The sequence below is a fragment of the Tenebrio molitor genome, chromosome 9, assembly GCF_963966145.1.
Source record: "Tenebrio molitor chromosome 9, icTenMoli1.1, whole genome shotgun sequence".
NCBI classification, from domain to species: domain Eukaryota; kingdom Metazoa; phylum Arthropoda; class Insecta; order Coleoptera; family Tenebrionidae; genus Tenebrio; species Tenebrio molitor.
Window position 1 is genome coordinate 9,617,842 of NC_091054.1, and position 26,133 is coordinate 9,643,974.

General features: G+C 39.3%; 2 protein-coding genes across 4 annotated transcripts in view; both read left to right on the plus strand.

Annotated features, from left to right (window-relative positions):
• The window catches only part of LOC138139509 (uncharacterized), a 53,248-nt gene extending 40,778 nt beyond the window's left edge, over positions 1-12,470 (plus strand). For all 3 annotated transcript variants that reach the window (XM_069059808.1, XM_069059807.1, XM_069059809.1), the window contains 3 exons: positions 2,936-3,095; positions 5,906-6,124; positions 9,119-12,470. In XM_069059808.1, the coding sequence (XP_068915909.1) occupies positions 3,044-3,095; positions 5,906-6,124; positions 9,119-9,243 (396 nt within the window). In that variant the 5' untranslated portion in view covers positions 2,936-3,043 and the 3' untranslated portion in view covers positions 9,244-12,470. The remainder of the gene's footprint in view (positions 1-2,935; positions 3,096-5,905; positions 6,125-9,118) is intronic.
• Positions 12,471-16,786: 4,316 nt separating this feature from the next.
• LOC138138987 (uncharacterized) overlaps positions 16,787-26,133 on the plus strand; it is a 33,353-nt gene continuing 24,006 nt past the window's right edge. The window contains exon 1 of the mRNA XM_069059142.1: positions 16,787-17,231. The gene's annotated coding sequence lies outside the window, so the exon portion shown is untranslated. The remainder of the gene's footprint in view (positions 17,232-26,133) is intronic.

The following is a 26,133-nucleotide window of genomic DNA, read 5'->3' on the forward strand; positions in this document are numbered from 1 at the left end:
GGGAGTTTTCATTTTTTTGACAGTTGTGACAAAAATCTAATTGTGTTGTCAAGGCATAAATCTCAAAAACTACTAATTCCATTAAATTCATCGAAAGATGACAACTCATTTGTCATCATTTTTTTATTCTTAAAATTTGAGATTTTTGTGCTGTTTCTACTCCCTACCGTGAAAAAAATAGTATATACACTTCTGGAGAGAATGCTCATTTTTCCCTCGGTGCTTTGTAGCCCTCGGGCTTTGCCCTCTGGCTACAAACTACACCTTAGGAAAAATCATGCATTTCTCTCCCTCAATATACAGGCTGATTCACGTAGCCCGTTCATTAGAAACTCTCTGATTTCCCGAAATCATATTAATATGAAAATTGGTAGTTGACTATAATCGACTACTCCAAGTTCAAGTGAAATATTTTCAAAATGATGGCACTACCGGAAATCAACGTAATCTTTATTTTTTTAAATGGAAAGGCCTCATTTTGACTTCACATTTCGATTCTACGTTAAATTTAGAGTTTAGAACGTCTTTTTGCCAACACTTATCTGTCATCGTTTTTGACCTATGTCATCTTTTTTGCAAAAAAGCGAGGTTGCAGGACTTCATTAACAAATTTATAACTCTTGAACCATCGCAAATAAATAATTGATTTTTTTTAATTGAATTCCTAAAGACCTGGCCGATCTTTTCCGCCATTAGTGAAATTTTTTTATGTTTCATACGCCTACTGAAATGTTTCAAAATTGCTAATCAAAAAATGTCAAAAACTTCATTTTTTTAAATGGCAACCACCGTTTGTGACACTAGATATAAATGTAAAATTTAATGCTAAGTCTACTTTTATTAACATTGTGTATGCCTATTCCTAGCCGTTTTGGAGTAATTTCGATTTTTTGAGTAAAATATTCTTTTTTTTATCAAACAATTGTTTTATTTGAATTTTTATTCAAAAATCACATGCAATAAACAGTAGATAACAACGAAATAATAAAAAATAAGCAAATTAACAAAAAAATATTTTCAATGAAATCATTTACATTAAAATATTTTTTTTGTTAATTTGCTTATTTTTTTATTGTTTTGTTGTTATCTAATATTTATTACAATGCTATTTTTGAATAAAAATTCAAATAAAACAATTGCTCATAAAAAAGAATATTTTATTCAAAAAATTGAAATTACGCCTAAACGGCTGCAAATAGGCATACATAATGTTAATAAAAGTGGCCTTAAAATGTAATTTTACATTTATATCTAGTATCAGAAATGGCAGTTGCCATTTAAAAAAATTAAGTTTTCGACATTTTTTGATTATCAATTTTAAAAAATTGCAGTAGGCGTATGAAACACAAAAAAATGTCGTTGATAGCGCAAAAAAAGCGGCCAAATCTTTGGCAAGTCAGTAAAGTAAAAATAAATTATTTATTTCCGATGGTTCAGGAATTATAAATTTTTTTATGAAGCCCTGCAACCTCACTTTTTTGCAAAAAAGATGACATAGGTCAAAAACGATGACAGATAAGTATTGACAAAAAGACGTACTAAACTCAAAAGTTAACGTAGTATCGAAATGTGAAGTCAAAATGGGGCCTTTCTGTTTTAAAAAACAAAGATGGCATCGATTTTCGGTATTTCCGGAAGTGCCACCATTTTAAAAATATTTCATTTGAACTTGGAGTAGTCGATTATAGTCAACTATCAATTTTCATATTAATATGATTTTGGGAAATCAAAAAGTTTCTAATGAACGGGCTACGTGAATCAGCCTGTATAATATACGGTGCGATCAATTAAAAAATAAATGGAGTCGGCGTGTTACCCATGGCAATCCATGCATAGCATAGGCTCCAAAGCAAACTCGATTTATTTTTTAAATGATCGCTCGGTACTATTATTTGACGAGTTTGTGTGTAAATTGGGCCTTTTTTGGCTCGCGTTTTAAAGGCCCACGAGTGCCAAAAAAGGCCCAATTTACACACGAACGAGTTGTATACAACGTTTTTTTGTTCGTAGAGCCCTTTAAAGGCTCCAAATCGCTTAAAACCTTTAAAATTAGCTTGACGTTTTGTTTTGACAAGTTGTGACATTTATCAAAATCCGTTCACACAGGAGAAAATTCTCATATTCTGACAGTGTCGAACAAAAAAAAATATGAAATGAAGCTATCCCAGCGCATCCACCATTTTTACAATTTACTGTTCACAGCATTTTATGGGGTTATTATTAAATCCAGGAACATGCACTTTTCTCTATTAAATTCACGATAACGAAATCTATAGAACACAGCTTGTTCACGTCGCCGAGCTTGCCAAACACCGTAAATATTGAATATGTTTTAGATTTGTTTGCACGCTTGGCGCACGTCACACGATTCGGCGAATTACGTAAAATTACTTGTTTACAGCGCTCTTGGCGATTTTGTGCAAATTTTCAATTTGGGGCCGCGATAAAAATGCAAAAATTCCAAGCCGGCACCAAACCGCGGCCAACAATAATTAAATCCATCTTGGCCACGTCCCGGCCCCACTTTTGATGCTTCATCACCCCCGCTCGACTCCAAATTGCAGATTTGCATAAAACCGCGATTCAACAGCGCACGCAGACACAAAATTCTCCTCGAAAGTAACGTCGCCGCCTCTAAAACGTCCCAATATTCAATTCGACGCGGCAGTCCCTGGGAGCGTCGAGCAATTTGCAATTGTACCTTTACGTTCCGTCCTCCCTTTCGACCCTCGTGTCCGAGAACCCGAACGCATGCATTGTGCATAAAGTTCGGAAGTTCTCCGGTGTCGAAACGGGTCGTCCCGAGAATTTATGCCGCCTGGAGTTTATCCGGGTCGGCGCGAACCTTTTGCTACCGTTTTGTTTTAATCTATTCAGAGTTGTCGGGGTCGGCTGTCGAACGACGCAACCCATACATGTTTGGTTTTCTTTGCAGGTTTCCGGGACGAGGAGTCGTCGAGGAGGTCGAGAGGTCGGACTAATTGTGGTTGGAATGCCGATTGCATGTGTTTCCATCAGGCCTCGAAGCTGGTGACCTACAAGTATGGGCTGGCTTTTAACCCTCGTGCTCCTGCTAGCCCTCATCACACTAATGGGTGAGTGGCCTCTTCAACTTCATTCTGCGTGTTGCCCCTCCACCACCGACGCTCGTTCACCCTCGTCGACTTTCATGTTTTATTTCGCCGCCGATTGCTCGTTCCGCGACGGTTCAAGAGTTAAATTGTTTGCTCTCCCAGACCAATCTGCTCGAAGGGCATCACAACAATAAACGTGAAACCACCCGACGCGAACTCGCTACACCGCGGAGTACGGATTTATCGCTACCGCGCGGCTATTTGACCTCATATCGCGATGAAACAAAGTGCAAAACACAATCAGAAATCTTCCCATTCTGACAAACTTCGTTTGAGGAAAATCGATCCGTTAGTTTTTGAGTTACACAGCTACAAACAGACAGACAAAAATTTGAAAAACTGGCGGAAAGGCTTCCGGATCTCGTAAATAACCCAAACAATTCGAGTTAAAAAAAAGTGTCCGTCAAATGTTAAAGGTTACGTATAGTCTATTTTTTAATCGAAGAACTACAATACCGCAATTTACACCCAAAATAGAGCTGACAACATTGTATACTTTTGACATAGGGTGAAAAATCGCATCATATAAAAATTGAGGTTATTAGAGATCTTGTAGCGCAGCATGTTAATAAAATTAATAACAACGAACAACAACTAATTTGATAGTTTTTAATAACACGTTCAAATTTTAGCTGCGAGTTTGTATACTTTCAATGACAGACGTTGGCTGGTATAGCCAATAGATATCATTAAATTCCCTAAATTTAGTAAAATTTTATATTTACAACAGGTCGTGGTTCTTTAATTAAAAAATAGACTATATGTCATTTGTCGATTGTTCAGTTTTCCAGTTTTCGACGTTCACAATTAATTCACAGTTTGTTTTATATTTTTACTTTACAAACGTGCTTGTTTGAAATTGTTTTTTGGTTTAGTTTTTTAATTTGAGCTTTTATTTAGTTTGGCGGTTAATTTTTTTTACTCTTATTTGCGTCGGACAGAGCGTTGCAAACGAAATTCATTTTCACCCGACGGAGCGAACACCGCCGGCAAAACCAGTGTAATTCCAGTTTGCAGGCTTACAAACGTCAAAATAATTAAAACCTCCGGCGGCAGGTGTCGCTTCGGATAAAGTCGTAACTGCAGAAACTGATACGGAATGCAGCCGAGACGTCGCAGATTACATTAAACTGGAGACAAATAAAAGCTTGCCGTGTAAAATTTAGCACCAATGACAGGTGCGGCTCCCGCGGATAATAACACCCCCGTGAAATAATAATGGTCGTGACAGGTCGTTTGACGTTTCGGTCGTGCCAATCCCCGCGAATTAATTTCACCAACTCAGACGAGGGGGCCCTAAACAGAGCTACCACCTCGGAAAGTGGAGACGCGACACTTCCGTTTCGATCGATCACAATTGCGTACTTTGGTGTAGGATGCGAACGATGAATAAAAAAAAATGGAGTAACATCGAGTGTCACCGACGCATCGCTTGCTCTGTGTTGTTTGTCGAGTGCTGTTTCTTTGCTCGCTAAATGATGCATGATCATTTTTTATTCAGGTGACAGATTAATTTGGAAAATGTACGGAACGTGTGTCGCCTACTACCGCAACAGCGCCATCTCGATCACAAATCGGAACCGGATAATTGTCCCGATGGTGGTGGCGCTGTTGACGAAACGTTTCCTCAAAAAGCGTAGAGGCTTAATTGTTTGCGACATTTGCTCGCGACGAAAGAATGATCTCATCTTTGTTTCACGTGAGTTTCTCAAATGATAATGTTAAATAAAGTGTATAAAGTGGCACTTTGTTAAATATAATTTTGTGGTGTGCACAAAAAATCAAGTTTCGCTTGATAAATTGGCGTAAATGGACGAGTTAAGAACGGCGTCGGGTTGCGAACTGGATTAGGAAGCGAGGCCAAAGTGCTTTTTCACAATTTTATAAATTCCATTAAATTAGAAATTGGCTTAGGAATCTCGGAGAGTAATTTACACCGGCATAATTTGTCTCCAGTGTCGTTTAGACTCAGCCCTGAAAATGAACGGGCGCATAAAATCTAATCGGAACTTATTATTAACGTCAAGGATGCAAAAAAACTGTCTGGTGGTCCTGCCCCAGCTGATCCTTCGTCGTGATTCGTTTGCGTCCTGTCCTCTTCGTGATAAATAATTGGGGTGACAGTTAAAGAATTATAGAGGGCGCTCCAGTTACGTCTAATGCGAGGCGAGGGTTAGATTAAATGAAACACAAACAAGACCCCCGGTTATTAAATTTAACAGTAATAACAACAGCTGTGGCATCCGCAGATGATAATGCTCTTGTCAAATAATGAAAGCGGTCGTTTGACATATCAGTTCTGCCACATTTGACGAGCTAATTTCACCGGATTAAACGAGCGCCGCTGTCGTCGTTATTAAATCAAAATAAACACGAAACAAACTAATTACGCTCGATTTTGTTTAGTGGAAATTAAAACGGAGATATTTCCAATGCGTTCGACAATTCCGTTTTTGTGACTGTGCGCTGTTTGGTGAATTTTAATTTCTAGTTTTGGCAACAGCGGTTTGTTGCCGTCTGTCATCGCGTTCGAATTTCATCCGTGAAACAATGGCGGCCCTTCGTACTTGTTATTGTTTATTCGATTATCCGCGTCGAAACGCGATCGCGTTCCCAAGAACAGAATCCAATTTGCGACAATATTATTGGTTCCTCGCGGCGTAATCGGCGGCTGTTGTCGTTGCTGCTTCCGGTGTTTGCGTTCAATTTTGGTCGGTCCACTTCTTGACAGGAGAGAAGTCGAAGGCTCAGGTGTTCTGTTGTGCTTTCAGCGACCGGACTGCCGTCTCCGCAGGGGAGCGCCCACGTGCAGCCGCAGGCAGGTTCCCAAAGCACTCCCAGTCCGGGGATAATATTCCCGGCGGGAGGGGGCGGCGTCGGGGGCATCCGGAGGACCCTGTCTGGATGGAGGGAATGGCGGCGCGCCGACCCCACCCTCATCAACAGCCTCTGGAGGAGCAAAATGGGCAACGGCATCAGAAAACAGTTAGGTCGGTATTGTCTCGGCCAAGGGGGAAACTAATTAGAGCGATCGTTATTAATTGGCTTCGGAAAATTGGATGAAAACTGTGCGCGGGGTTTTTCGGTTTTTCTTTTCGGTCGCGCCGTGCTAATGATCCGTCGCTCATTTTCCATTCGCCCAAGTGAATTTATGATGTCATTAAGAAACGTTCTCCACGCGGATCCTCAAGATCTTTTGTGCTCGCCGAGCATCGCGCGAGCAAACGATTGTAAAAACATCTCCATTGTGTCGTCGCCATTAGTTCGAGCTTTTCCCATTTGGCGGCCGCGAAGCGCTCATTTTGGGTCGCAACGTAAATAACTGATTAAATTCGAACGGCTCTTTTGGACGTTCCATCAAAGAAATAACAGCCCCACCCCGCAGTCTTCCTTTTGAAGTGATCGCCGAGAAATACCTCAATCGGAATTCGGTCGCTTGCTCTTTGAACGTACCTCCGAAAAGATAAACAACCGAAGTGCAAGGCCTCGACTGTCATTCCTGCACAAAAGCCAACTGTGCAAAAGAAAAACTCGTCGCGTTCTTCTCAATCTTTCCTTTTGTCGTCCTTGCAAATTCTTGTGTGTTCACTTTCACCAACAGGAGGTGTTCGAGAAGAGACTGCGCTTCTTCTGGAAATATCATCTTCCAGATGCATCAATCCCGGATTCCTCTTGTAATTTTTAATTGGAATAAAAATGTCTCTCGGCAATTCGCTCCAACGAGCAACTCGTGCTCGCGACCCAGCCGCCCCTGAACTAAATCTCATAATGTTAATTAAATTCTGTTGCTTTGAATTCAATACGTCTGTCGCTCTATTATTATCTAACACATTCCCTCGTCGGTAATTTGCAAGCACGCGAATACCGTGAGAGCGACTACAGGTGGAATCTCGCCCAACACCTCCGTGACAGATGGAAGCCGCCATTTCGACAGTTGAGTCGGTCCGGATCAATCAAAGACTCGCGTCTCGATTGTCTCGGTAGGCCGTGCGCAGACTACTCGATTATATTTTAGATGAAAACGAGCCAAAATGAGCCCCGATAGTGCGAATGTGTGGTAAACAATGATGCGTAATAAAAATTAATGATCCGGCACGTTCGGCTGTTTGCATTCGCATTTTATGTGTAGCATTAGCGAAACGAAGCTGTTTAAAATTTAGAAATCTGTTGTGCGTGTTCCACGCGAATAACGAAGAATGAAGGGAGCGTGTTCGCTGTGACAGAAAACGAGAACTCGTGGTGTTCTCTGCAAACAACAAGAGACAGTCGACGAGCTCGATACCTTTGGGTTTTTATTTCGTTTTCCGATAGACTTTCGGATTAACAGGAAATGACTCCAACTCGTTGTATTTATTTATCTCTCTTAAGTAAATACCAGAGAGAAAACTTGATTTATTCAGTCTTCTTAACTTTCCGACAGCCGAAACGTTTACAGTGAGGGACGTTTTTTGTGGTAACTTTCGTCGTAAAATTTTCTTCGAGAGTAGACATCCGGTGTGTCTAGATTTTGCAACAATAAAGCGCCGATCTTGTTGCCCGTTTGCACACCTGGGGATTTTAGGTTTTTCTCGTTGGCCATTCCATAAAATTTTATGTAAGGAACTGTGTACAGATTCCTTGCTCCACCTGTAAGAAATTACTCCGACTCCTCTAACGTCCCCACTTTCGAACTTGCAAAACTACAATTTCTTCGTAGTTCTTTGCGTATTCGTCCAGTCGAATTGTAGCTTTAATGGCGCCACGATCGTCTTCTTTCTAGAAAATAAATACGAAATTGGAGCGAGGAATTGTTGTCTGGACAGATCCACCATTTTTCATGGCAGTCGATTAGTGTTTTTTTTTCCTTTGATTTTTATTTCTTCTCGTGTTTATCAACACTGTTAAATGTGCGTCCAGAGTCTATCGATTCCGCCAGATGGGAAATAAATTTGAATATCCATAAATAAAATATTCTAGGCTGGCGCCTCCTCCATTTTGTCCTCATGTTTTACTTATTAACTTTTCAAATCACCGTTGCTGGTGGGTCGAAGCTCGCCGCAGTTGTTGAATTAATGACGGTCAGATTGATCACGGATGCAATTTCAGTACGGCCCCATTAACATTACACTGCACACGTAAAATGAAAAGAGGAATCCAGTTGGTCGTGACAAACAAAAATGGAGTCGTAGATTGATTCGTACCGCTTCATATCGATACTTCGGTACCTACCATACCGTAACAAGTAAAAATATAGTGTGTTGAGATCATTTCAATTAGATGATCTGAGAAACATGACAAATATCGGGCGTGCAAATGAAATCCTGGGCTGAGTAGGCGTTGGAAAAATTAAACCGTTTAGAACAGTGTAAAGTTTGAATTTCCCGCCGTTTGACACGAATGACATTTGTTTATGTTTAATCGGGACATAACTGAACTTGTTTGTTTTCAGCAAAGGGGGCCCTTAGATATTTGCTTCGAGAATAGGAATCGTTACGTTATTCTATTTTTGATGTAAAACATTGCAAAGAAAGAAAAAAAAGAAAAATTTTTTGGCTCTAAATTTTAGGTTAGCTGTCAACGTGCTCCAATTAATCTACGCTTTAAAAAAGCACAACAATTGACGGCTTCCAACGCCTTCCCAGCCCAGGATTTCATTTGAACGCGCGATACCGATAGACTGGTTCTTTTTGATTTCAAATAATTTCTGAACTAAATATTGTTTATTATTGAATAAAAAGTGATAACATAATGAAATTTTTATTTGTTATGTTATGGTACTGACTACTGAGGTATCGATACGTCAAGGCGAATGCGAGTCGGACAAGAGAGCTCTCGGCAACAAAACTTTGATTCGGTGACCGAAAGCGTCAATTGCGTTAGTCTATTCTCGTACTTTCGCTCCTCGCAGCAACTATTGGGCCAGAATCGAGGTGAGTTATGCGGCATGCTCGTCTTTTGATCTGGCGCTAAATTTGAATTTTGACGAGGTTGGGGTTTGTGCGCAGGCAACGCCGAGGTCTACATAATGCTGGCGCTGTTGATCGGCCTGGTGACCGTGGTGATCGGGTGCTGGCTGTCGGACAACTGCTGGTCGCCGGACCCCGAGGGACACGTCGTCACCGTGGCCTGACCAACGGCGAAACCCCCCCTGAGTCCCGACGTCCCGATCAGCGTCGTCAGCGTATCGTCGTCGTCTACGACGTCACGACCGTCGAGTCCCGAGAGCGACTGGCCCCTGGTCGAGCCCTCCGACGGCGACTCCATCATCAATCTCTGACACCACGTGTTGTGCGACAAGAACGGCAGCGACAAGCTGGAGGACAACTGCCAACTGCACAAGACCATTGAGAATGGATACGTGTGCCAGATCGGCTCCGACGACGGCTTCCTGGTGCTCAGCTGAATCGGGAACTCTCTCTGAATGTCACGCGCGATTGCGGTGTGCACGCACGCTTCGATCTCGGATATACATAATTATAAATATATTTTTTCTTTTGACTAGCACGTTTTCGTTGTTGTGCAGCCCGACCAGACGAACACCGAAGACATGTGGTTTATGGAGGATGGCAAATTCTTACGTCAATTTGTCAATTAGGGGTATTTCAAGTTTACGAGTGTATAGTGATGTTCTTCTAAACCTTTCACCCCATATTCATTAAAAAGGTGCCTTTTAGACTTAGGCCTGTTTCGTTCTTATTACTGTGACCTTTACGATCATTCTATCTAACGTCTATTCCGAGGCCAAAGGTCCGCGCGCTGATTTGTTGTTTTACGTAAACCACATGTCACGTTTCGAATGTTCGGTGCCTGCAAACCCATCCGACACCGTACGAACAGAACTCGCCACCGGAAACTACCGTTCACCTGTGACGACTTCCGATTAATTTCCCAACGGCTCCGCCACACCTTTCTGATGTCAACTGTCAAAACGACGTCTAAATCCCCCGGTTCGCACGTTGTCGGAGCACTCTGTATATGAAATGTGTCACCTAAACCCCACCTACCGGATATTTTCGTAGTCGGTCCGTGTTTATTTTCAATTCGAAGACTGCAATTGCCAAAATGGATTTGTAAGTTACTAAATACCTAAAATAAATGAAAGAAACAAATTAACGATGCACAATGACGCTGAATTTGCATATTAATTTGATTTGTAACAATGACAGTTTGGATAAAACAAAAACCGCGAGCGCCAGTCGTACCAGTACGATTAAGTCGTGGACGATTTAACGATATGTATAAATTAGTTAGGTACCTAAGTGTGTGTGGAAACTTTGTGAAGGTCTAAATTGGGGTCTAATCATTATTTGTACACTAAAAAAAAACTGCAATTGTCAATTAATAGATAGCAAACAGTGAGGAAAAAAATGTGTGTAACTAACAGTTTTATGACTTGTTTGCTTAGATCAAGCAGCCTTGAATTTTTTACTGATGACGTAGATATAGCTTGCTTGATCTACACAACACGGCTTACATTATCGGCTAACTTGTAGATGTGGTACTCTATAGAACTACTACTAAACAGTAGAACCTATCATATCAGCCTGCCTTTCTGTGCTGTGCCTCTACAGATACCTAACTCATTAAACCCTCCTTGAAACTGTGCAAATTAGGTTTTATTGCGTTCTGTATCGTTTCATCGGGTCGTTCCCCGTCGAGTTTGACTTAGAGTTTGCGATAAAACGCCTTTTACATCTCAATTCTCGCCATCGTCATATTTCCATCGATAAAATATTTTATTACAACTTTTCACCGACGCCAAACGCAATTCCACGTACCGACATCGGCACGTGACAGATTCCGGAACAGGCGGTGATCTTGGGGCCATTGAAACGCGAATTTCGCCACCGAAAAGTCAAACTCGACGAAGTGCAAACCGACTCTCTTAAAATTAAACAAAAGGGGGTGGGACATGCGGGTGCAGCGGTCGGCAACGCGTTTTGGGTCAGAAGGAATTGGGATTTTTTTTGGTACGTCTGAGATTGATTCGGCGTGATGTGGCATACGTCAAACTGACACTTTTCAATTTTTTTGAGAGGTCGCCGCTTCTGGACGCCCCCATCGAGTGGGGCGTAGATAAATTGCCCCTTTCGCTTTTTAAAAGTTTCCATCTCGCGTGATGGCGCTTGGGGATGTGTAGAAGCGATCATCTTGAGATGTGAAATATTTCTGATGGCAATGATTTCGGCTTTTTCCGTTTCGGGAGGTTTTTAAAAAACATGGCGTGTTCGCGCTTTTAACAAAAGGCCTAATTAATACTAAACTTTTCAAACGTGTTTTAGTTTAAAATTGTAATAAAAGTCCGTTTCATGAGACTTGCAAGAGAGGGTGTCTAGTGTAGATCTTGTAACTGTTATGAAATGGAGAGTTTATCTTAAACATTAGGGTTAAAATGATATCTTGTAAATAAGCTTGTATTAAGACTGATTTCATATAAATACACATAACAAAATAAAAGAAAATGTTAATGATGAAAATTAAATAAATAAATATATATATACATATAGATATATTAAAAAACAAACTTTGTGACTTTGCAAATTAAATAAGAATTTTACGCGTCAGGAGAAGTGATTTTACGTGGGATTTACATTTTCCATAGCATGAGAAGTGGACGGGGCGGAACTTGAGATGATTCGTTCCATGTGGAACCAATGATCGTGCATCAGCTAGGTATCACGTGGTGCCGCTTCTCACTTGTCACCTTGTTAAATTTAAGTGCGCATCGAAAACGACACAACGATGATTTTTACTGCCCATTAAATCGTCGGACAGTAAAAACGTCTCGTATAAGATAGAAAAAAGTCATAAAAAGATAATTGCAGAATCGCCTTTGTTTCGTAAGGATCTCGTTTAATTTGCACGTTTTAAAAAAAAACTCCAACAAGTTCAGGTGAACATCTTTAAAGCGTCGTAATAAAACCTAGCTAAAAACGGCCTAAATCGTAGATACCAAACACGAGCTAATTCAGACGTTCGCAGGCGTTTATAATTTGAAGCTGAGCCATTAATTATGTGCGTAAAACGATTTGTTTCCCTAGTTTCGCTTAAGAACAATTGCTCAAAGAATGTACATAAGAGTTTAGTTAGATGTAATTTAGTTGTGACCGTTGTTTTGAAAACCCTGCTATCAATTTCCTTTCTTGTTCTGATCGAGGATGATCGCGGGATCTTGCTGACAGGGCGTTCAAATGATTTTAATAATTGATTGCATGATAGAGGGAACAATATTAAATTAGTGTTAATGTATCCTAAAATTTACTAGCCGGTTTTTAACTGTCAGACCTAATTAAGATTGACGATATTGCAACGATATTTGTACCAGATGTAAGTAGAATAAAAACCTTCATTCTGGAACGGTCGTTCATTTAACCATCCATGTTTTGAGTTTGGCGACGTTTCGACCGATTTCGACCGATTCTGAAACGTCAAATCACCAAGATCGCGAATTTCTACGGTCAGAATGTCGCTAAATTACAAAACGGGAGCCCTACAATAGTTGAAGTATCGTTAAAGATATAGCAACGAGCAAATAAAATATGTAGTCTAAATCTGTTTCATTTTCTTGAAAAAAATTGTAGAATTTGCCACGAGACGGCAAAGGCCGTTGGAGAAGAAAAAAAGCGCCAGACATGAAAGTTTTTAAGTGGATTACAAAGCAAAAAAAGTAAAGCTCATTAGAGTGTTTGGCCTTTGAGAACCTCGTGAGTGTTGATCTCAGGTTTAACGTGTTAATTGAATGCTAACGCAGTTTATGAATATTCAGAGAAAACTAATTAAAACGTTACTTTGTTCCTGTTTTGAGTCGCAGAAGAAACCTGTAATGTTGCGACGTTACTTTCCGATGTTGTAGTAGGCAACCAGTATTTCACATGCGCTTGCAAAGATTCCATAAACACGAATCAATACGATTCTGGAATTGTACACGTTTAAACGAACGCTTTCTATAAATTACAAATAACAATACAGTTTTTTTCAAGTATTCTGTATTACGATAATATCGAAAATATATTCGACGGACGTTGCATATAGGCAATCAACTATACACGTATATTTTTAATTCAGGGTGCGTTCCTAAAAGATGTAGCTAAACTGTCACAAATTTTGCTGAAATGTCCTAATAATCAAACATTCTACGAAAATAGTTCTCACTAATAGTTTCCTAAAAAAAACAATCGAAAGTAGTAAATCTAAGTCGACTTGATCTTACATTTTTTTATAAGCTACAAAAAAGAAGTTCATAAATTAAGCATTTTCCATTGAAATTCCTTGTTATTGTCGAAACTTCATTTACAAATTATAATTTAAAAAGAACATTTACATTACTGAACAACTCCATCCTCTAAATTCTAAATGCAGGAAACAAAAGCCAGTCATACAAAATTTATCGAAGTGAATTTTCACCATAGTCGCATCTGCTTCACCTAAGCATCATTAAAACGAGCGACAGATTAAGTGAGATGGAAATATTCGTGACAACCGTGTGTCGTTACCTTATTTCTTATCGAGAACCTTACTTTGTTCAAGGTTGGTAGAACTGGAATGCGTATGATACACCCATGATACACCTCGTTGAAAATTGAGGGGCGGGGGAGAAAAATAGTTCGAGACGTAAAATCAACCGAGAAATGTTGAGGTTTCGAATTGTTATTGTTACCACCGGAACTGCTGGTGGTCGAGCTAGGACCACTGTGGGTACCGGTGACAAGTGAGACAAAACAAGGTCGCTGTGTGGTCGGTGGTGCCAACTTTTGGACAGTTGGGTGCTCCAGTCAGTGAATCACGGAAATCTTTCTCTATGTTAGAAAAAATGCACTGACTAACTTTTTATTGTCACTGTCACTCTCTGCCAACTTTTTTTCTTTTTTTTTAACCGAGAAAACGACCTCGGTCCGGAAGTGACAGAATAGAACCCAAGGTTTATAAGCTCTGTGGGGTTTATTGGGTAGTTTTTGGGTTTTATTCTAGTGAGAGAACACCTAACGCGCAATCGACAGACTGTCGTAAAAGTTTAGTGTATTATGACGTCACGAGTAACTTTTACAGGGTGAAAAATTCAAACTATTGTTTTAAATGGGAACGAGGCAACCTCCTAAATAAACTAAATAAACGCACCCGCGCGCCCTCTAGTGAGACTTTACTCCAAACGAAGACTCAGCTTTGAGTGAAACTCGACTATTCCGATTTGTCTCACTTCCAGTCCTTGAAGGATCGTCTGTCTTGTTGGCGGCAACAGTAACAACGGACTAAAGATAAAATGGAATTCATTCGAGTTCTGATCGATCGCACGGCTTCCTCGATATCGCTTCTTTTTTCTCATCCAGATCTTGAATTATTTACTTGAATAATGTTCTTGTCATTCGAAATGACTTTGCAATTTATATTTGATCCTCCTGCCCAGTTTGTCCTTCGTCATCGCTGTCACGTCGTGTTCGCTTCGTCGGCGTTGGAGATTTGTTTTACTTCAGCTGCGCCTGACACAGATTCAAGGGACTTTAATTTAACCGCATCGAGGTTTGTTGCACTTTTGCGTTATCATTGGCCGACTCCTGTTTGGCGTTCATCCATTCGTCGAGCACAGTCACACGATTCTGCGACTCGAGGAAGACTTCACCGTGCAGTGTTGCATTCTATGCTTTTTTATTACTCTGTTGTTTTTTCCGTGGAAGTACTCACGTGGCTCAGACTAAACTCCATGCTCCGATAGATTTTACGTTTTTAAATCCTAGTTCTAAAACATGACGCAGTCAAAATTACTAAACGCGTCATGTTGATTGTTTCAACCAGTCCAGCATTGCATTGGTAGCCCTGCAGAACAATTCGCGCCACTTGTAATCCTCCGCGTACGCTGTTTACTCAGCGGAGCCACATCTGTTTATCAGAATGGATTTTCAATATAACTGTTTTTGAAATTGCTGATTCTTCCAACAACAAGACTAACGATATGATGAATTTTTTAGCGCCGTTCTACTTTTTATTGCGTAGCCAAATGCTTTCGTGTCTCTCAAAAAATGTAAAATCTCTGTGGTCAATGGAGCTTACAAAAACATTTGAGTTTCTGCTACCGTTCAAGTCGGTGCTTGTCTTGAAATGTTTGCAGAAATCTCCGATTTCTATTCTGCCTCCGTACGATTTTACCAATTTTGATAAGTTTCGGTTTTGTTCTCTATTTACGTTAAAAATCTCCGAAAAACTGTATTCAACTTTCTGGTTGTTATCTGAATGTAGAAAATATAAAAATGCTACTAAAACAATCTGCAAAAAATAGCGGCGCACTCCACTTTTAGGGAATGCACAGCTCGAACATTCTTAGTTGGCAAATTCCACCGCATACCGAATGGAGCTTCGTGTCTAGTCGCGAGAGCCAGTGGCGTAACATTTAAAGGACGTACCTACAACTAAAATCAGGCGAGAAGGACCTGTAGGCTGATCTTAGCTGCGAAGTTATATTTATTGATTCATATTTTAAGTTTTGTACAGTTTTGATTATAATTATTATACAGGGTGTCTCAAAATTCGCAAATTCCGAATTCAGAGCGTAGTAGGGAAGGACTCAGTGGAGCTTGAAAAATACTTAGAAAAAAAATATCGCTCTTCCTGAAGAAGATATAAGCACTTTAATTTTGTTCAATACATAGCAGCCTTCATATCCACAGTGAAAAAATACTATTCTAGCTACGTTGCCGTTCCATTTTTAAGAAAAATTAAAAAAAAATAGATTTTTTTACTTCAAAGTAAAGCTATTTCTCAAAAAATCATCTACACCATAAATAACAATAAACACTGAACTTTTCAGCCTGTATTTGAAGAAAACGCACTTCACAGAGTGCACCTTCAGACCAATGTATCTTTGTGGGGGGAGTCCCGATTTTTTTTATTTCCATATTTGGACTACTGAAGTGATCTCCTACAACGCTCTGAATTTGGAATTCGCGAATTTTGAGACACCCTGTATAATTTTGAACGAATTATTATTCTATGAATTTGCACCCGCCACTGACCGAGATATTTTCAAAAGCCCTCCCGCACAACCGAACCAGTGCGCAACATTTGTTTTTGCCAGCTTACAACGTCCAAACTGTAGTTGGAATGTGGTGGGAGGGGCTTCAAAGTGCACACAGAATAAAATAGCGAAGCTAATTCCTACAACTGATTTATTTGCTTTTATTGTACCTTATTAATGCATCAAACATTTATGTGGCGGTGTAAAGTGTTCACATTATGCATAATTAAACGTTACGAGCAAAACTCAACAATGAATTATTTATAATGTTACAGATCTCGCTTGTTTCGGAATATGGATATTTTTATTTTATATAAAAATTGTAGCGACATCTATATTTGTTTGGTTGACAATCTGTCAACAATTAATACTGACCTATAAAAATTATGACGCAAGTAAATCAGTCTGACAGTTTACATTGTACGAACTAATCTACGAATCAACTTTGATCTGTCGTGACTCTCGAATCGCACCTTCAGGGTTGAAAATAGGTACATCAAAAGCGCCACTTTCATCTAGGTTCTAGGACAACCATCAATTAATTATCCTTCCCTCGCATTGAAAAATACCACTTCGTTACTCCATAATTGCCCTTCCGGGACCAAATTCATTCACCATCCGACCCGTACATCTTTAACCCCATTTCGCAACAGCCCCATCTCTCTCCCTCACCCACCCCCCCTCATTCTCTCCCTCTCGCCGCCACAATCTGATCTACTGGTCCCATATTTCTTGCTGCACTTCCGACAACCGCGACTCGTGGGAGCTCCTCTCCATTCCTTTGTCCACCTGACTCCACCAAACCCTCCCCCCGCCTCACAGCAACAAAATCAACGCGCCACGGCCTCATCGTAGAGATTACAAATGCCATTTGCAGGTCAATCCTTGGCGAGTTGATCGTCGGACCGCGTGGCGTCACCTTTATGCCGGAATTCTTGCGCCGCAAAGAGACGCCGTGGCCGGCAACGAGGATGAGCGTCCCGGCGATGGCGCCTTTGATCCAGTACACTTTCAGCCAGCGCCGGGCTCGGGCGTCGCACCGGAGGACGCAGACTGTCGAGGGAAGTCGCCCAACTTTGGTACGCCACTGTACGAGTGCTTGTCTGGCGCGTCTGGTGAGTTTTGTGTACTTAGTCTGGGCCAAATTGGCTGATCGAGGTGTCGTCCCAATTGGGAATTGGGCTCCGATTGGCCCATTACATTTTTCGAAATTTGACAGAGCAGGGTGAATGTTTTCCTTGCAGAGGTCTGGGAAAGGTAATTAACTCGTGCGAGGAGTCCGGCGCTAATTTGAATGCACCGCAACGCAAATATACCCTTCAGGTTTGATTTAAAGCGAGACGAAAAAAATAAAGTCAAATGTTGTGTTGCGAAGAGATGGTAAAAAATAACGTGCGGTCGTAACCGGTGGGTCGTGATTGATTATTATTATCAATCTGCGATGTTGGGTCGCATAAAATTTTCAATGAAAATGTTTAGGGTGACGTGAAGAGAGACAAAAAATAATTGTGCCGTCAACCTTAAAAATTAAATTTCAATGGAACCTTCCGGGTGGAATATAAAAAGGTCTGACACTCCGGGTACTCTTAAACAGTGAGATGGCACTTCGGTGACGAAATTTAAATCGTTATGTGAGACATCAATTTGGTGAAGGCGCCGCAGATAAACTGGAATGATTGATTTCGTTCTTCTCAAAATCGATTTCGTCGCTTTCCGTAAAGATTTACCGATAAGCTTAACAAAAAGTAAAAAGTGCGAACAGATACTGGAAGATGATTGAAATATGGAAGCTGTCATGTAGGGTCGTGGCTTGATTCGCACATTAAAAAAATCTGTCGAACAGATTTCTTTCTTTTTGCACTGCCTTCATCATTGTTTCTAAGATTGGAAAAGAAGATTGACCGAATGGACATGAAAAATGAGTGCGATTGTCACAATAGCGAGTCATTTATAACTTCAGGCGATTAAATTTTTTAAGTCTTTTTAATTTGTGGTTACATTGCTCCGCGGAAGCGCGATCTCCCTGAGGTGCTATTGGTGCTGTGTCAAAACTGGTCCCACCGAAACGACTAAAGTAATTATTTTTCTCCGTTTTATTTTATTCTTTCACATTTGCTCAACTGTGTAAGCTGCATTACCACGATTTTCAGACCGAAAACGTCATTAATAATCCCCTACTAGAATATAACAGTCTTGTATGTGGTGATCCTGGTAAGGTGTTTCACCTGCTTGTTACCATAGAAACCTCTTCGCAGAATATTTTGATTAAACTTGATGGTTTTGATGTGATAGGCTTGATAGGCTCATCATCAGCATCGCCGTTCTTTTAGAAAAGCTTGTGCAAATTCTGCCCCTAATGCTTTACAAAAGAAGTTTTTAGATTTGTTTTAGCTCAAACAATAACCAATTTATCGTCACAATAAAAATATTCCAATACCTCAACAATTTTTGCAACGTAGACTTGACAGGTAGTTTTTTTGCATTCCATTTCTCACCATCAATTCTATTGGAGACAGTTTTTACATTTGATCTAGCTCAAACGATACCAGAGATTTCATTCTTTTTAGTAAAAAATTTTGGCACCTCCACCATTTTTAGCGCACATACATTTATAGTTAGTAGTAAAGGCAAAGTGATGCAGTTTTTTTGCATTAGATTTGACCTAGTTGAAGAGACAAACGATGAAATCACGATTTTTAATGCCAAAATATCCCGGCACCCCCACCATTTTTATAAAATATATTTTGGATTTTTCTCAACTATAATCCAATTTTTACCCTTTTGCGATTACGTCATTATCTAGTAACTTCACGTATGTTTGAGCTAGGATCAGAAACAAATTTGAATTTATCATAAATAACTACCGTGTGAACAACAATTACTGATTGAGTTGGCAATAAATTCTGGTGACTTTTGGTGACTTTTATGTCATGTTCCAACGAGAAAACCATTTTTTAATAAAAGAATACAAAAACCAAGACGTTTAAATATGAAATGTATACCAGCTGTCAATTGTGTCGACAAAACAAACCGAAATAGGTACAATTCACAGTCTTGAAAATTTCATGTAAATTTTTTTATTGGCAACTGAAACAGTTATTGTTGCTCACCCTGTATAATGTTTCAAATTTGTTGACAATTGCTTCGAAAGGTTATGTTTGTAATCAAAGTAATAAGTGAAAGAAATTAAAAATTGTCAATTTGACAGGAGCATAAAATAACCTCAAAGTGTTTCTGTCGTTTCAATAAAGAGAAAGCGAGGAAGGAAATCGTGACGTCACCTCAAAAGGGTAAAAATTGGACTATAAGACTATGTAGTTTTTTTTTGCATTTGATTCGTTAGGATTAAATATATTAAACACAGTATTTACTGTCGTGAGCAATAAATTTTGGTCGTCGAGGTCATTCTTTGACGCAACGGAGAGTGTTCTAATTTGAAGCAGGCATAACCTCTAATAAATTCTATTTGTCTTGCCTTGTCAAGATCTTGTCAACTTTTTGGAAATCCCAACTGGGTTGCCACCGAGGTTGCCACCGTAGCTTCTGACACATCCGTCTCTATCAGCGAAATAATTTTTACTCTGTTAAAATACGATATTGGAGCCATAATTTTGAATATTTACAATAAAACTTTGACAATTTTTTTTTATTGACATCGGCCCTAATTAAGCAGGCAAAATTTGATTTTTTGACAATAGCGGGTAATTTCAAAATGACCTTGACGACCAAGATTTAATGCTCCCGACTGTACATTTGATCTGCTCCGAGGGGCAGTGGAGCAATCGTAATTTTTGTTTATTCGACACTGCCAGAATTTGAGAATTTTTTCCTATGTGAACGGATTTTGATAAATGTCACCACTTGTCAAAACGAAACGTCAAGCTAATTTTAAAGATTTTAAGCGATTTGGAGCCTTTAAGGGGTTCGTCGAACAAAAAAACGTTGTATTCAACTCGTTCGTGTGTCAATTGGGCTTTTTTGGCACTCGTCAAATAAAGTATAGTATTGCCGTTATAACTTTTTACCTGCTCCGCCCACTAAAATTGACCAATCAGAATCAAAGCCAGATTCAATCTGTACAACTTTTCATCACATTTGCCACGTAAAAAAGTTAAGGTTAGAATTTTGCTGTCAAGTCCACAATTATTGTTTTAGGTTCTAAAAAATAAAATGTCATTAAGACAATTCGAATGTCAGAAAATCAGATCGTCTTAACAACCTATTTGATTGGTAACTAAGAAAATGAAATGGGCGGGGCAGATAAAATGTTACGTTGTCCTTAGTATACTATAATAATGAATTTTACCGGCGCCTCCACCATTTTTGCATAATATATTTTTTGAGTTTTCTATATAACTATTAAAAATAAAGTAATGCGGTTTTTTGGATTCAATTCGTGACAATTACATCTACTAAAAGCAATATTTAGATTTGACCTAGTTTGAACAGAAACAACGATATTATTATTTTTATCGAGACAATATCCTGGCGCCACCACCATTTTCTGCTAAAACTAAAAACCATAGAGTTTTTTGCATTCCCTTCGTGACAATTAAATGTATGAAACCCACTTTTTATATTTCACCTAGTTCGAACAGTAAGGAAGAAATTGCAATTTATTTATACGAAAAATCTCGACGCTTCCACCATTTTTGAAAACCAAATGACTAATGCTAAAGATGGAAGCACGAAGTTCTTTGCATTCGATTCGTCACCACCAAAATTATAAAACGTAGAAACAGCATAGTTCAAGGTTGAAATCCAAAGAAATATGACGCCAGAAAAGCACAAAGCATTTTTCATAATCATAAAGCACACCTCTAAATTTTTCTCCCGTTGAATACGTTTTTATCCAGATTAGAATTGTTAATACACAAAACAAAACGTTTCACTCACTCCAATTTTTAAGTAGATAAAGTACTTTCTGATATTCATCGAGTTATATGTAGCGACTTCTGACACGAATTTATTAGTAATGAGAATTTCAAAGGAAACGTAATACACTTATAGATATAGCTTGCGCGATCCACTTCCCCCTTTGCTTTACAGTTACATTTTCAAACGCTCTCAAAGACGGATTAGTAAGAGAATAAAGTTATTCCATGTAAATCTATTCCCAGGTGGTCTACAACCCCTTATTATGGGTCCCCTAAAAATATTCAATTCAACGCGGCACTGCAACATTACAAGTTAACGATTCAAATTTTAATGATGTTCCACTATCGTGGAAAATATCCCAAATTATCTCCTATGGAAGACAATCATGGCTCTCGTTTCAAACGATATAAGTTCGCAAACTGTTTCTTTTAGCGTTAGAAATCCGGATGTTTTTCACATTTATCTATTTTGATAGCGTATAATTTATCCTTGAAACGAAATAGATTTCAATGAAAAAGTTAACGGTTTTAAGTCTGCAGAACGACTCTTGTAAAAACATTATTTTATCTATTTTTCGTAACTATTTTTTTTTTATCTACGACCAACAATTCTTTTTCGTAGCTAACCGTCTGCAACAGTCTGAAACACCGTAAAGGCGATCCCTGACCTGAATATCAATAAAGACAAAAGGAAAACAAACTGCGCCTCCGATGCATAATGCATCTTCCCTCCTTTGACAAATTAAATGAACGGATTAACTTACAGCAATAACTCAATTCTTTCTTTGTTCACATGATATACACCGGTGCGCTGGTGTTGCAGCTATGCAACCCATGAATACTAAAATGTTATTTTGTAATGCGGAGTGCGCCCACACATTTTTATTTAATTTTCCAGAGAACGCGAGTCGGAATTCTGTTACCTCACTCCGCGTTACGTCGAACCAAGCTCAGACACTCTTTGCAGATTTCACAGCATGCCTAATCCGCATTCCGGATTAATCCCTTCGTTAAAGCGGCATCCATCGACACAAACATCCAGTGACGATTTTCGGATATCGATGCTGTCGTGTTAAAGCGAAACAATACCCACAGCAACAATGAAGGGATTACAAACTTTATAGAGGTTGCGTGACCATTTTGAATAGTTCTATTAGTGTTGTTTATGTCGGCAAACAAAGAGTCTACAATCAGTGACCGATGACGTCAGTACAACCCCTAAAAAGTGTTTCGTTTGCTGAACGCAAATTTGCACGATTGTTATCCACCCGGAGAGAAGTTAAACGGATTAGATGATCTTTAATAATGCGCAACAACTGCTCGTTTACCATTTACAAAGCAGGCACGTATTTAACCTAGTTATCTGCTTTCAAAACATCCCCAGTTATAGGAAAAGCAATTAAAATATTGCGCGAGCAAGAGGAATACAAACTCCTCGTTAGACATCTAGGATGAAGGGCGAATTAAGCGCTCCCGGCGGCGCAATCACAAACAATCGTACCATAATTGACACTTCAAATCGATCGTTTCATTTCTTATTCGATCAACTCGAATTGACAATCTGGCGATTAATTCGTGTTGCAGCCGGGATCCAGTCAACTTGTCCCCTGCACCCAATCGATAAGCAACCAGACGAGCATCAAACCCACTTTGTTTGCTCGACTAGACTACTCAGAACTATACTCTGCCCGAAGCCTCGAAACTCCTTGTTTGCCAACTGGATCAGACAAAAACTGTGCTTTAACGAAAGGCCGAAGTGGTTTCGGAATTTTTATTGACGGGCGACCGATGGAGGGTGCAGATATCAATCTTTTCTTATTTTGGGCCGATGGTTCCGCTTTGGACGGCTTAGCTGTCGCATCACGTAATTTTTTATAAGAAAGTCTACGACCGTTCTGAATTTCAAAGAGTACAGCTTGAGAGAAGAGCCGCGGGATAGGACGGAGATGGAAGGCACAAATGGACGATTTGGAAAGGCGCTCACAGTTTTCGCTCAGTAAAATATAATTCTATTGCAGATGCTTTCAGTGTAAATATAACAGCGGATATTCGCTGTTCCGCACAAGAAAGCTGGATTTGGTCCAACTCGACATGGCCGAGTGCTTGTCGATCATTTGGGATAATTCACTTTGGAACATGTGAAAATCTTCAAAATGTATAACAGAACTAGAGGAAAACATGTTCAAATTGGAAACAATTATTCATTTACAATTTTTCTCCAAAGATGTATTCTTATTCTTAAGTGTGAGCTTACCTGTTGACAGATGCATCTTGGACCTTGAAAATTCAAACATTTTTTTCATCTTACTTCCGATCGTATAGAAACAAATTCTCTTACTTCAATCAAATTTGAATATAATTTAGACGTACTTTTCCACTTCATGCATTTTTCATCTCATTTTCCATGCTGAAGCTCTTTCCATGAAAATTATTTCAACCATCTTTATTCTGACTACCAACCGTTAACATTTAACGCCATCCAACTTCAACATTCTCATTCCCCTAGCACAGCCACGTCTGCATGATGTTTATCGGCATTTGTCGCAATTGAGGTTATGTCGTAACCTCATCAACTATGTTGTTAAATTAATATTTGACTGCCGCAAGTCTCAACACTTCGCTCTGTTCTAGTATTGATTGAGTTACTGAAGGGGAACAATTCAGTTGTGTTTATTTAGTACCAGTTTATACACAATTGAGGTTATATCGCAAATAGATGCACCTTGGAGCTGCGTTAAATCGTGAAAATACAAACATTTCTTCAGTTTGTAATCGTACAGAACCCAAACGCAACACAAATTCTCTTCCTTCAAACAAATTTGAATATAATTCAGAAGAACTTTTCCACTACATACAACAGTCGCGGACAGAAAAAAGTAGGACAATGTTGTTTCGCTAATGTAAGTCTGTTTACTATTTCTATGGTTACCATTAAAATATTTATTTATTTATTATAGTAAGCCCGGTTTACTCAACTCAATTTGAGCTAAATTTCTTAATAAGACTTGTCACGACCTGCTGTATTATAACCGGCCTGTTCAAAAGTGTAATTTGAGTGATCCCCGCAGAGCGCTAGTGTACGGGCGCTTTTTGGGGATATTAATTCATCTTAAGTTTTTGTCACCGAGAGTTTTTCTCGTTCAAATGACATTCGAATTTAAAATCAAAAACACAAAAATACAAATGTATTCAGTATTGTTTTAGAAAGAAAATATGAACTTATTGTGCTCAATCTTAACTCTAAAGTCATGTCTAAACCTATTTTTCCGCATTTTTATTCTAGAGAAGCGCCCGTACTGTGGCGCCCTCATCGGTGAAAATTGGCTCTTTCTCGGAAACATTTTCGCAATGCTTTTTTAATGAAATTATTATACAGCAGGTCGTGAGACTTGTCCTAGTTTTTTTTGTCCGCGACTGCATATTTTTCACACGCTTTTTTGACAAGTTGCGTCAACCATCTTTACGCCAACTGACTCAAACTACCAACCGTGAAAATTTAATGGCATCCAACTTAACCATTCTCATTCCCCCAGCACGGGCCAGTCTCTATGACGTTTACGCAATTGAGGTTATGTCATTGCTACACCAACTACTATCCGTTTATTAAACTCCCGCACTGTCAGTGTCAAAATTTTGAATTTTCTTTGGAGTGTACCTATGGTGACATACCTTTTCAGTTGCCTGTACACAAAATCTAGTTATAAGAACGTCAACAACAAAAGTGTGGTTATATTAATGGAGTTAATTCTCCTCTTTCCAAACAATAATTAACAATATTCTGCTTCTCTCTGGCCGTTAACAGTATTCTTTTACATTCCATATCTTCTTCTTGCGCAGCCACTTCGGGTAAGTCATATTTTGAATGAAAAAAACAGAATTTATTAAACTTAACTTCAAATTTGAAATTTCTAATTTTTGCACCAACGTTAACGTAAAAATTACTATAGTTTCTGAACGACAGTGCGGCAACTTGCAAACACTTTGACAGTGCGGGAGTTTAGTAAATGGACAATATGTTGTTAAATTAATGTTTAACCGCCATAAACTCCAACATTTCGCTTTGTTCTAGTGTTGGTCGAGTTTATGAAACGTAACAATTCGAGTCTGTTTAGAGCCAGTTTTTGTACAAGCCAAATCTACCTAATCAAATTGAGGTTATGTCATCGCCGTAATTACTCAGTTATTACCGTTTTAACGAACAAAAGGCGCCGTGATCCTTGCAATCGCCAGGACTGAAGCTCCAGTAGACCCAGAACTGGGTAAACTCAACATTCCAGATCGCAATGAAGTTTCAAGTATTATATCAAGTATGCCGTACTAAGCGCGCTTATAACATGGCAAACTTTGTACTTTCAAATTAGTTGTCTCGATTAACGTAATATGAGCAAAATCCAGCTGTTGCCGTGGAAAATATAAATTCCAGCGAACAAACCAAATTAAAAGTAACCAGAAATCATCCCATTCTGATTGTTGACGCTTTTTTGACGAATTGCGTCAACCATCTTTACCCAGGCAACCAACCGTTAAAGTTTAATGGCATCCAACGTAAACATTTCCATTCCTCTAACGCTGCCACGTCTCACGCCGTTTATCGTCATTTATCGCAATCGAGGTTATGTCACGACCTCATTAGTTATGTTGTTAAGTTAATATTTGACTGCCGCAAACCTCAACACCTTCCTCCGAGCTAGTGTTGGTCGAGTTTCTGAAACATAACAATTCAATTACGTTCATTTAGAACCAGTTTTATATAAACCAAATCTAACCTAATCGAGGTTATCTCGTCGCCGTAATTGCTCCGTTATTATCATTTTAACGAACACAGGACTCACTATCGCTGTAATAGGCAGGATTGAAACTCCAGTAGATCCGAAACTGCGCAGATTCAACATTCCAGGTCGCAATCAAGTTCCAAAGTATATCGAGTATGCTGCATTAACCGCCCTTGTAACACCGCAAACTTCGTACTTCCAAATTAGTTGCGTTGATTAACGTAATCGCCGAAAATTCAGATTCCTGCGAACAAAACAAATCAAAAGTAACCAAAAACAATGGTGCTTTCGTCGGTCTGGTTGGCAACACTTTCTAACCTCGAAAATTCGTGACAGCTGTCGGGACAAAAAACCCAACGCTAAATTAA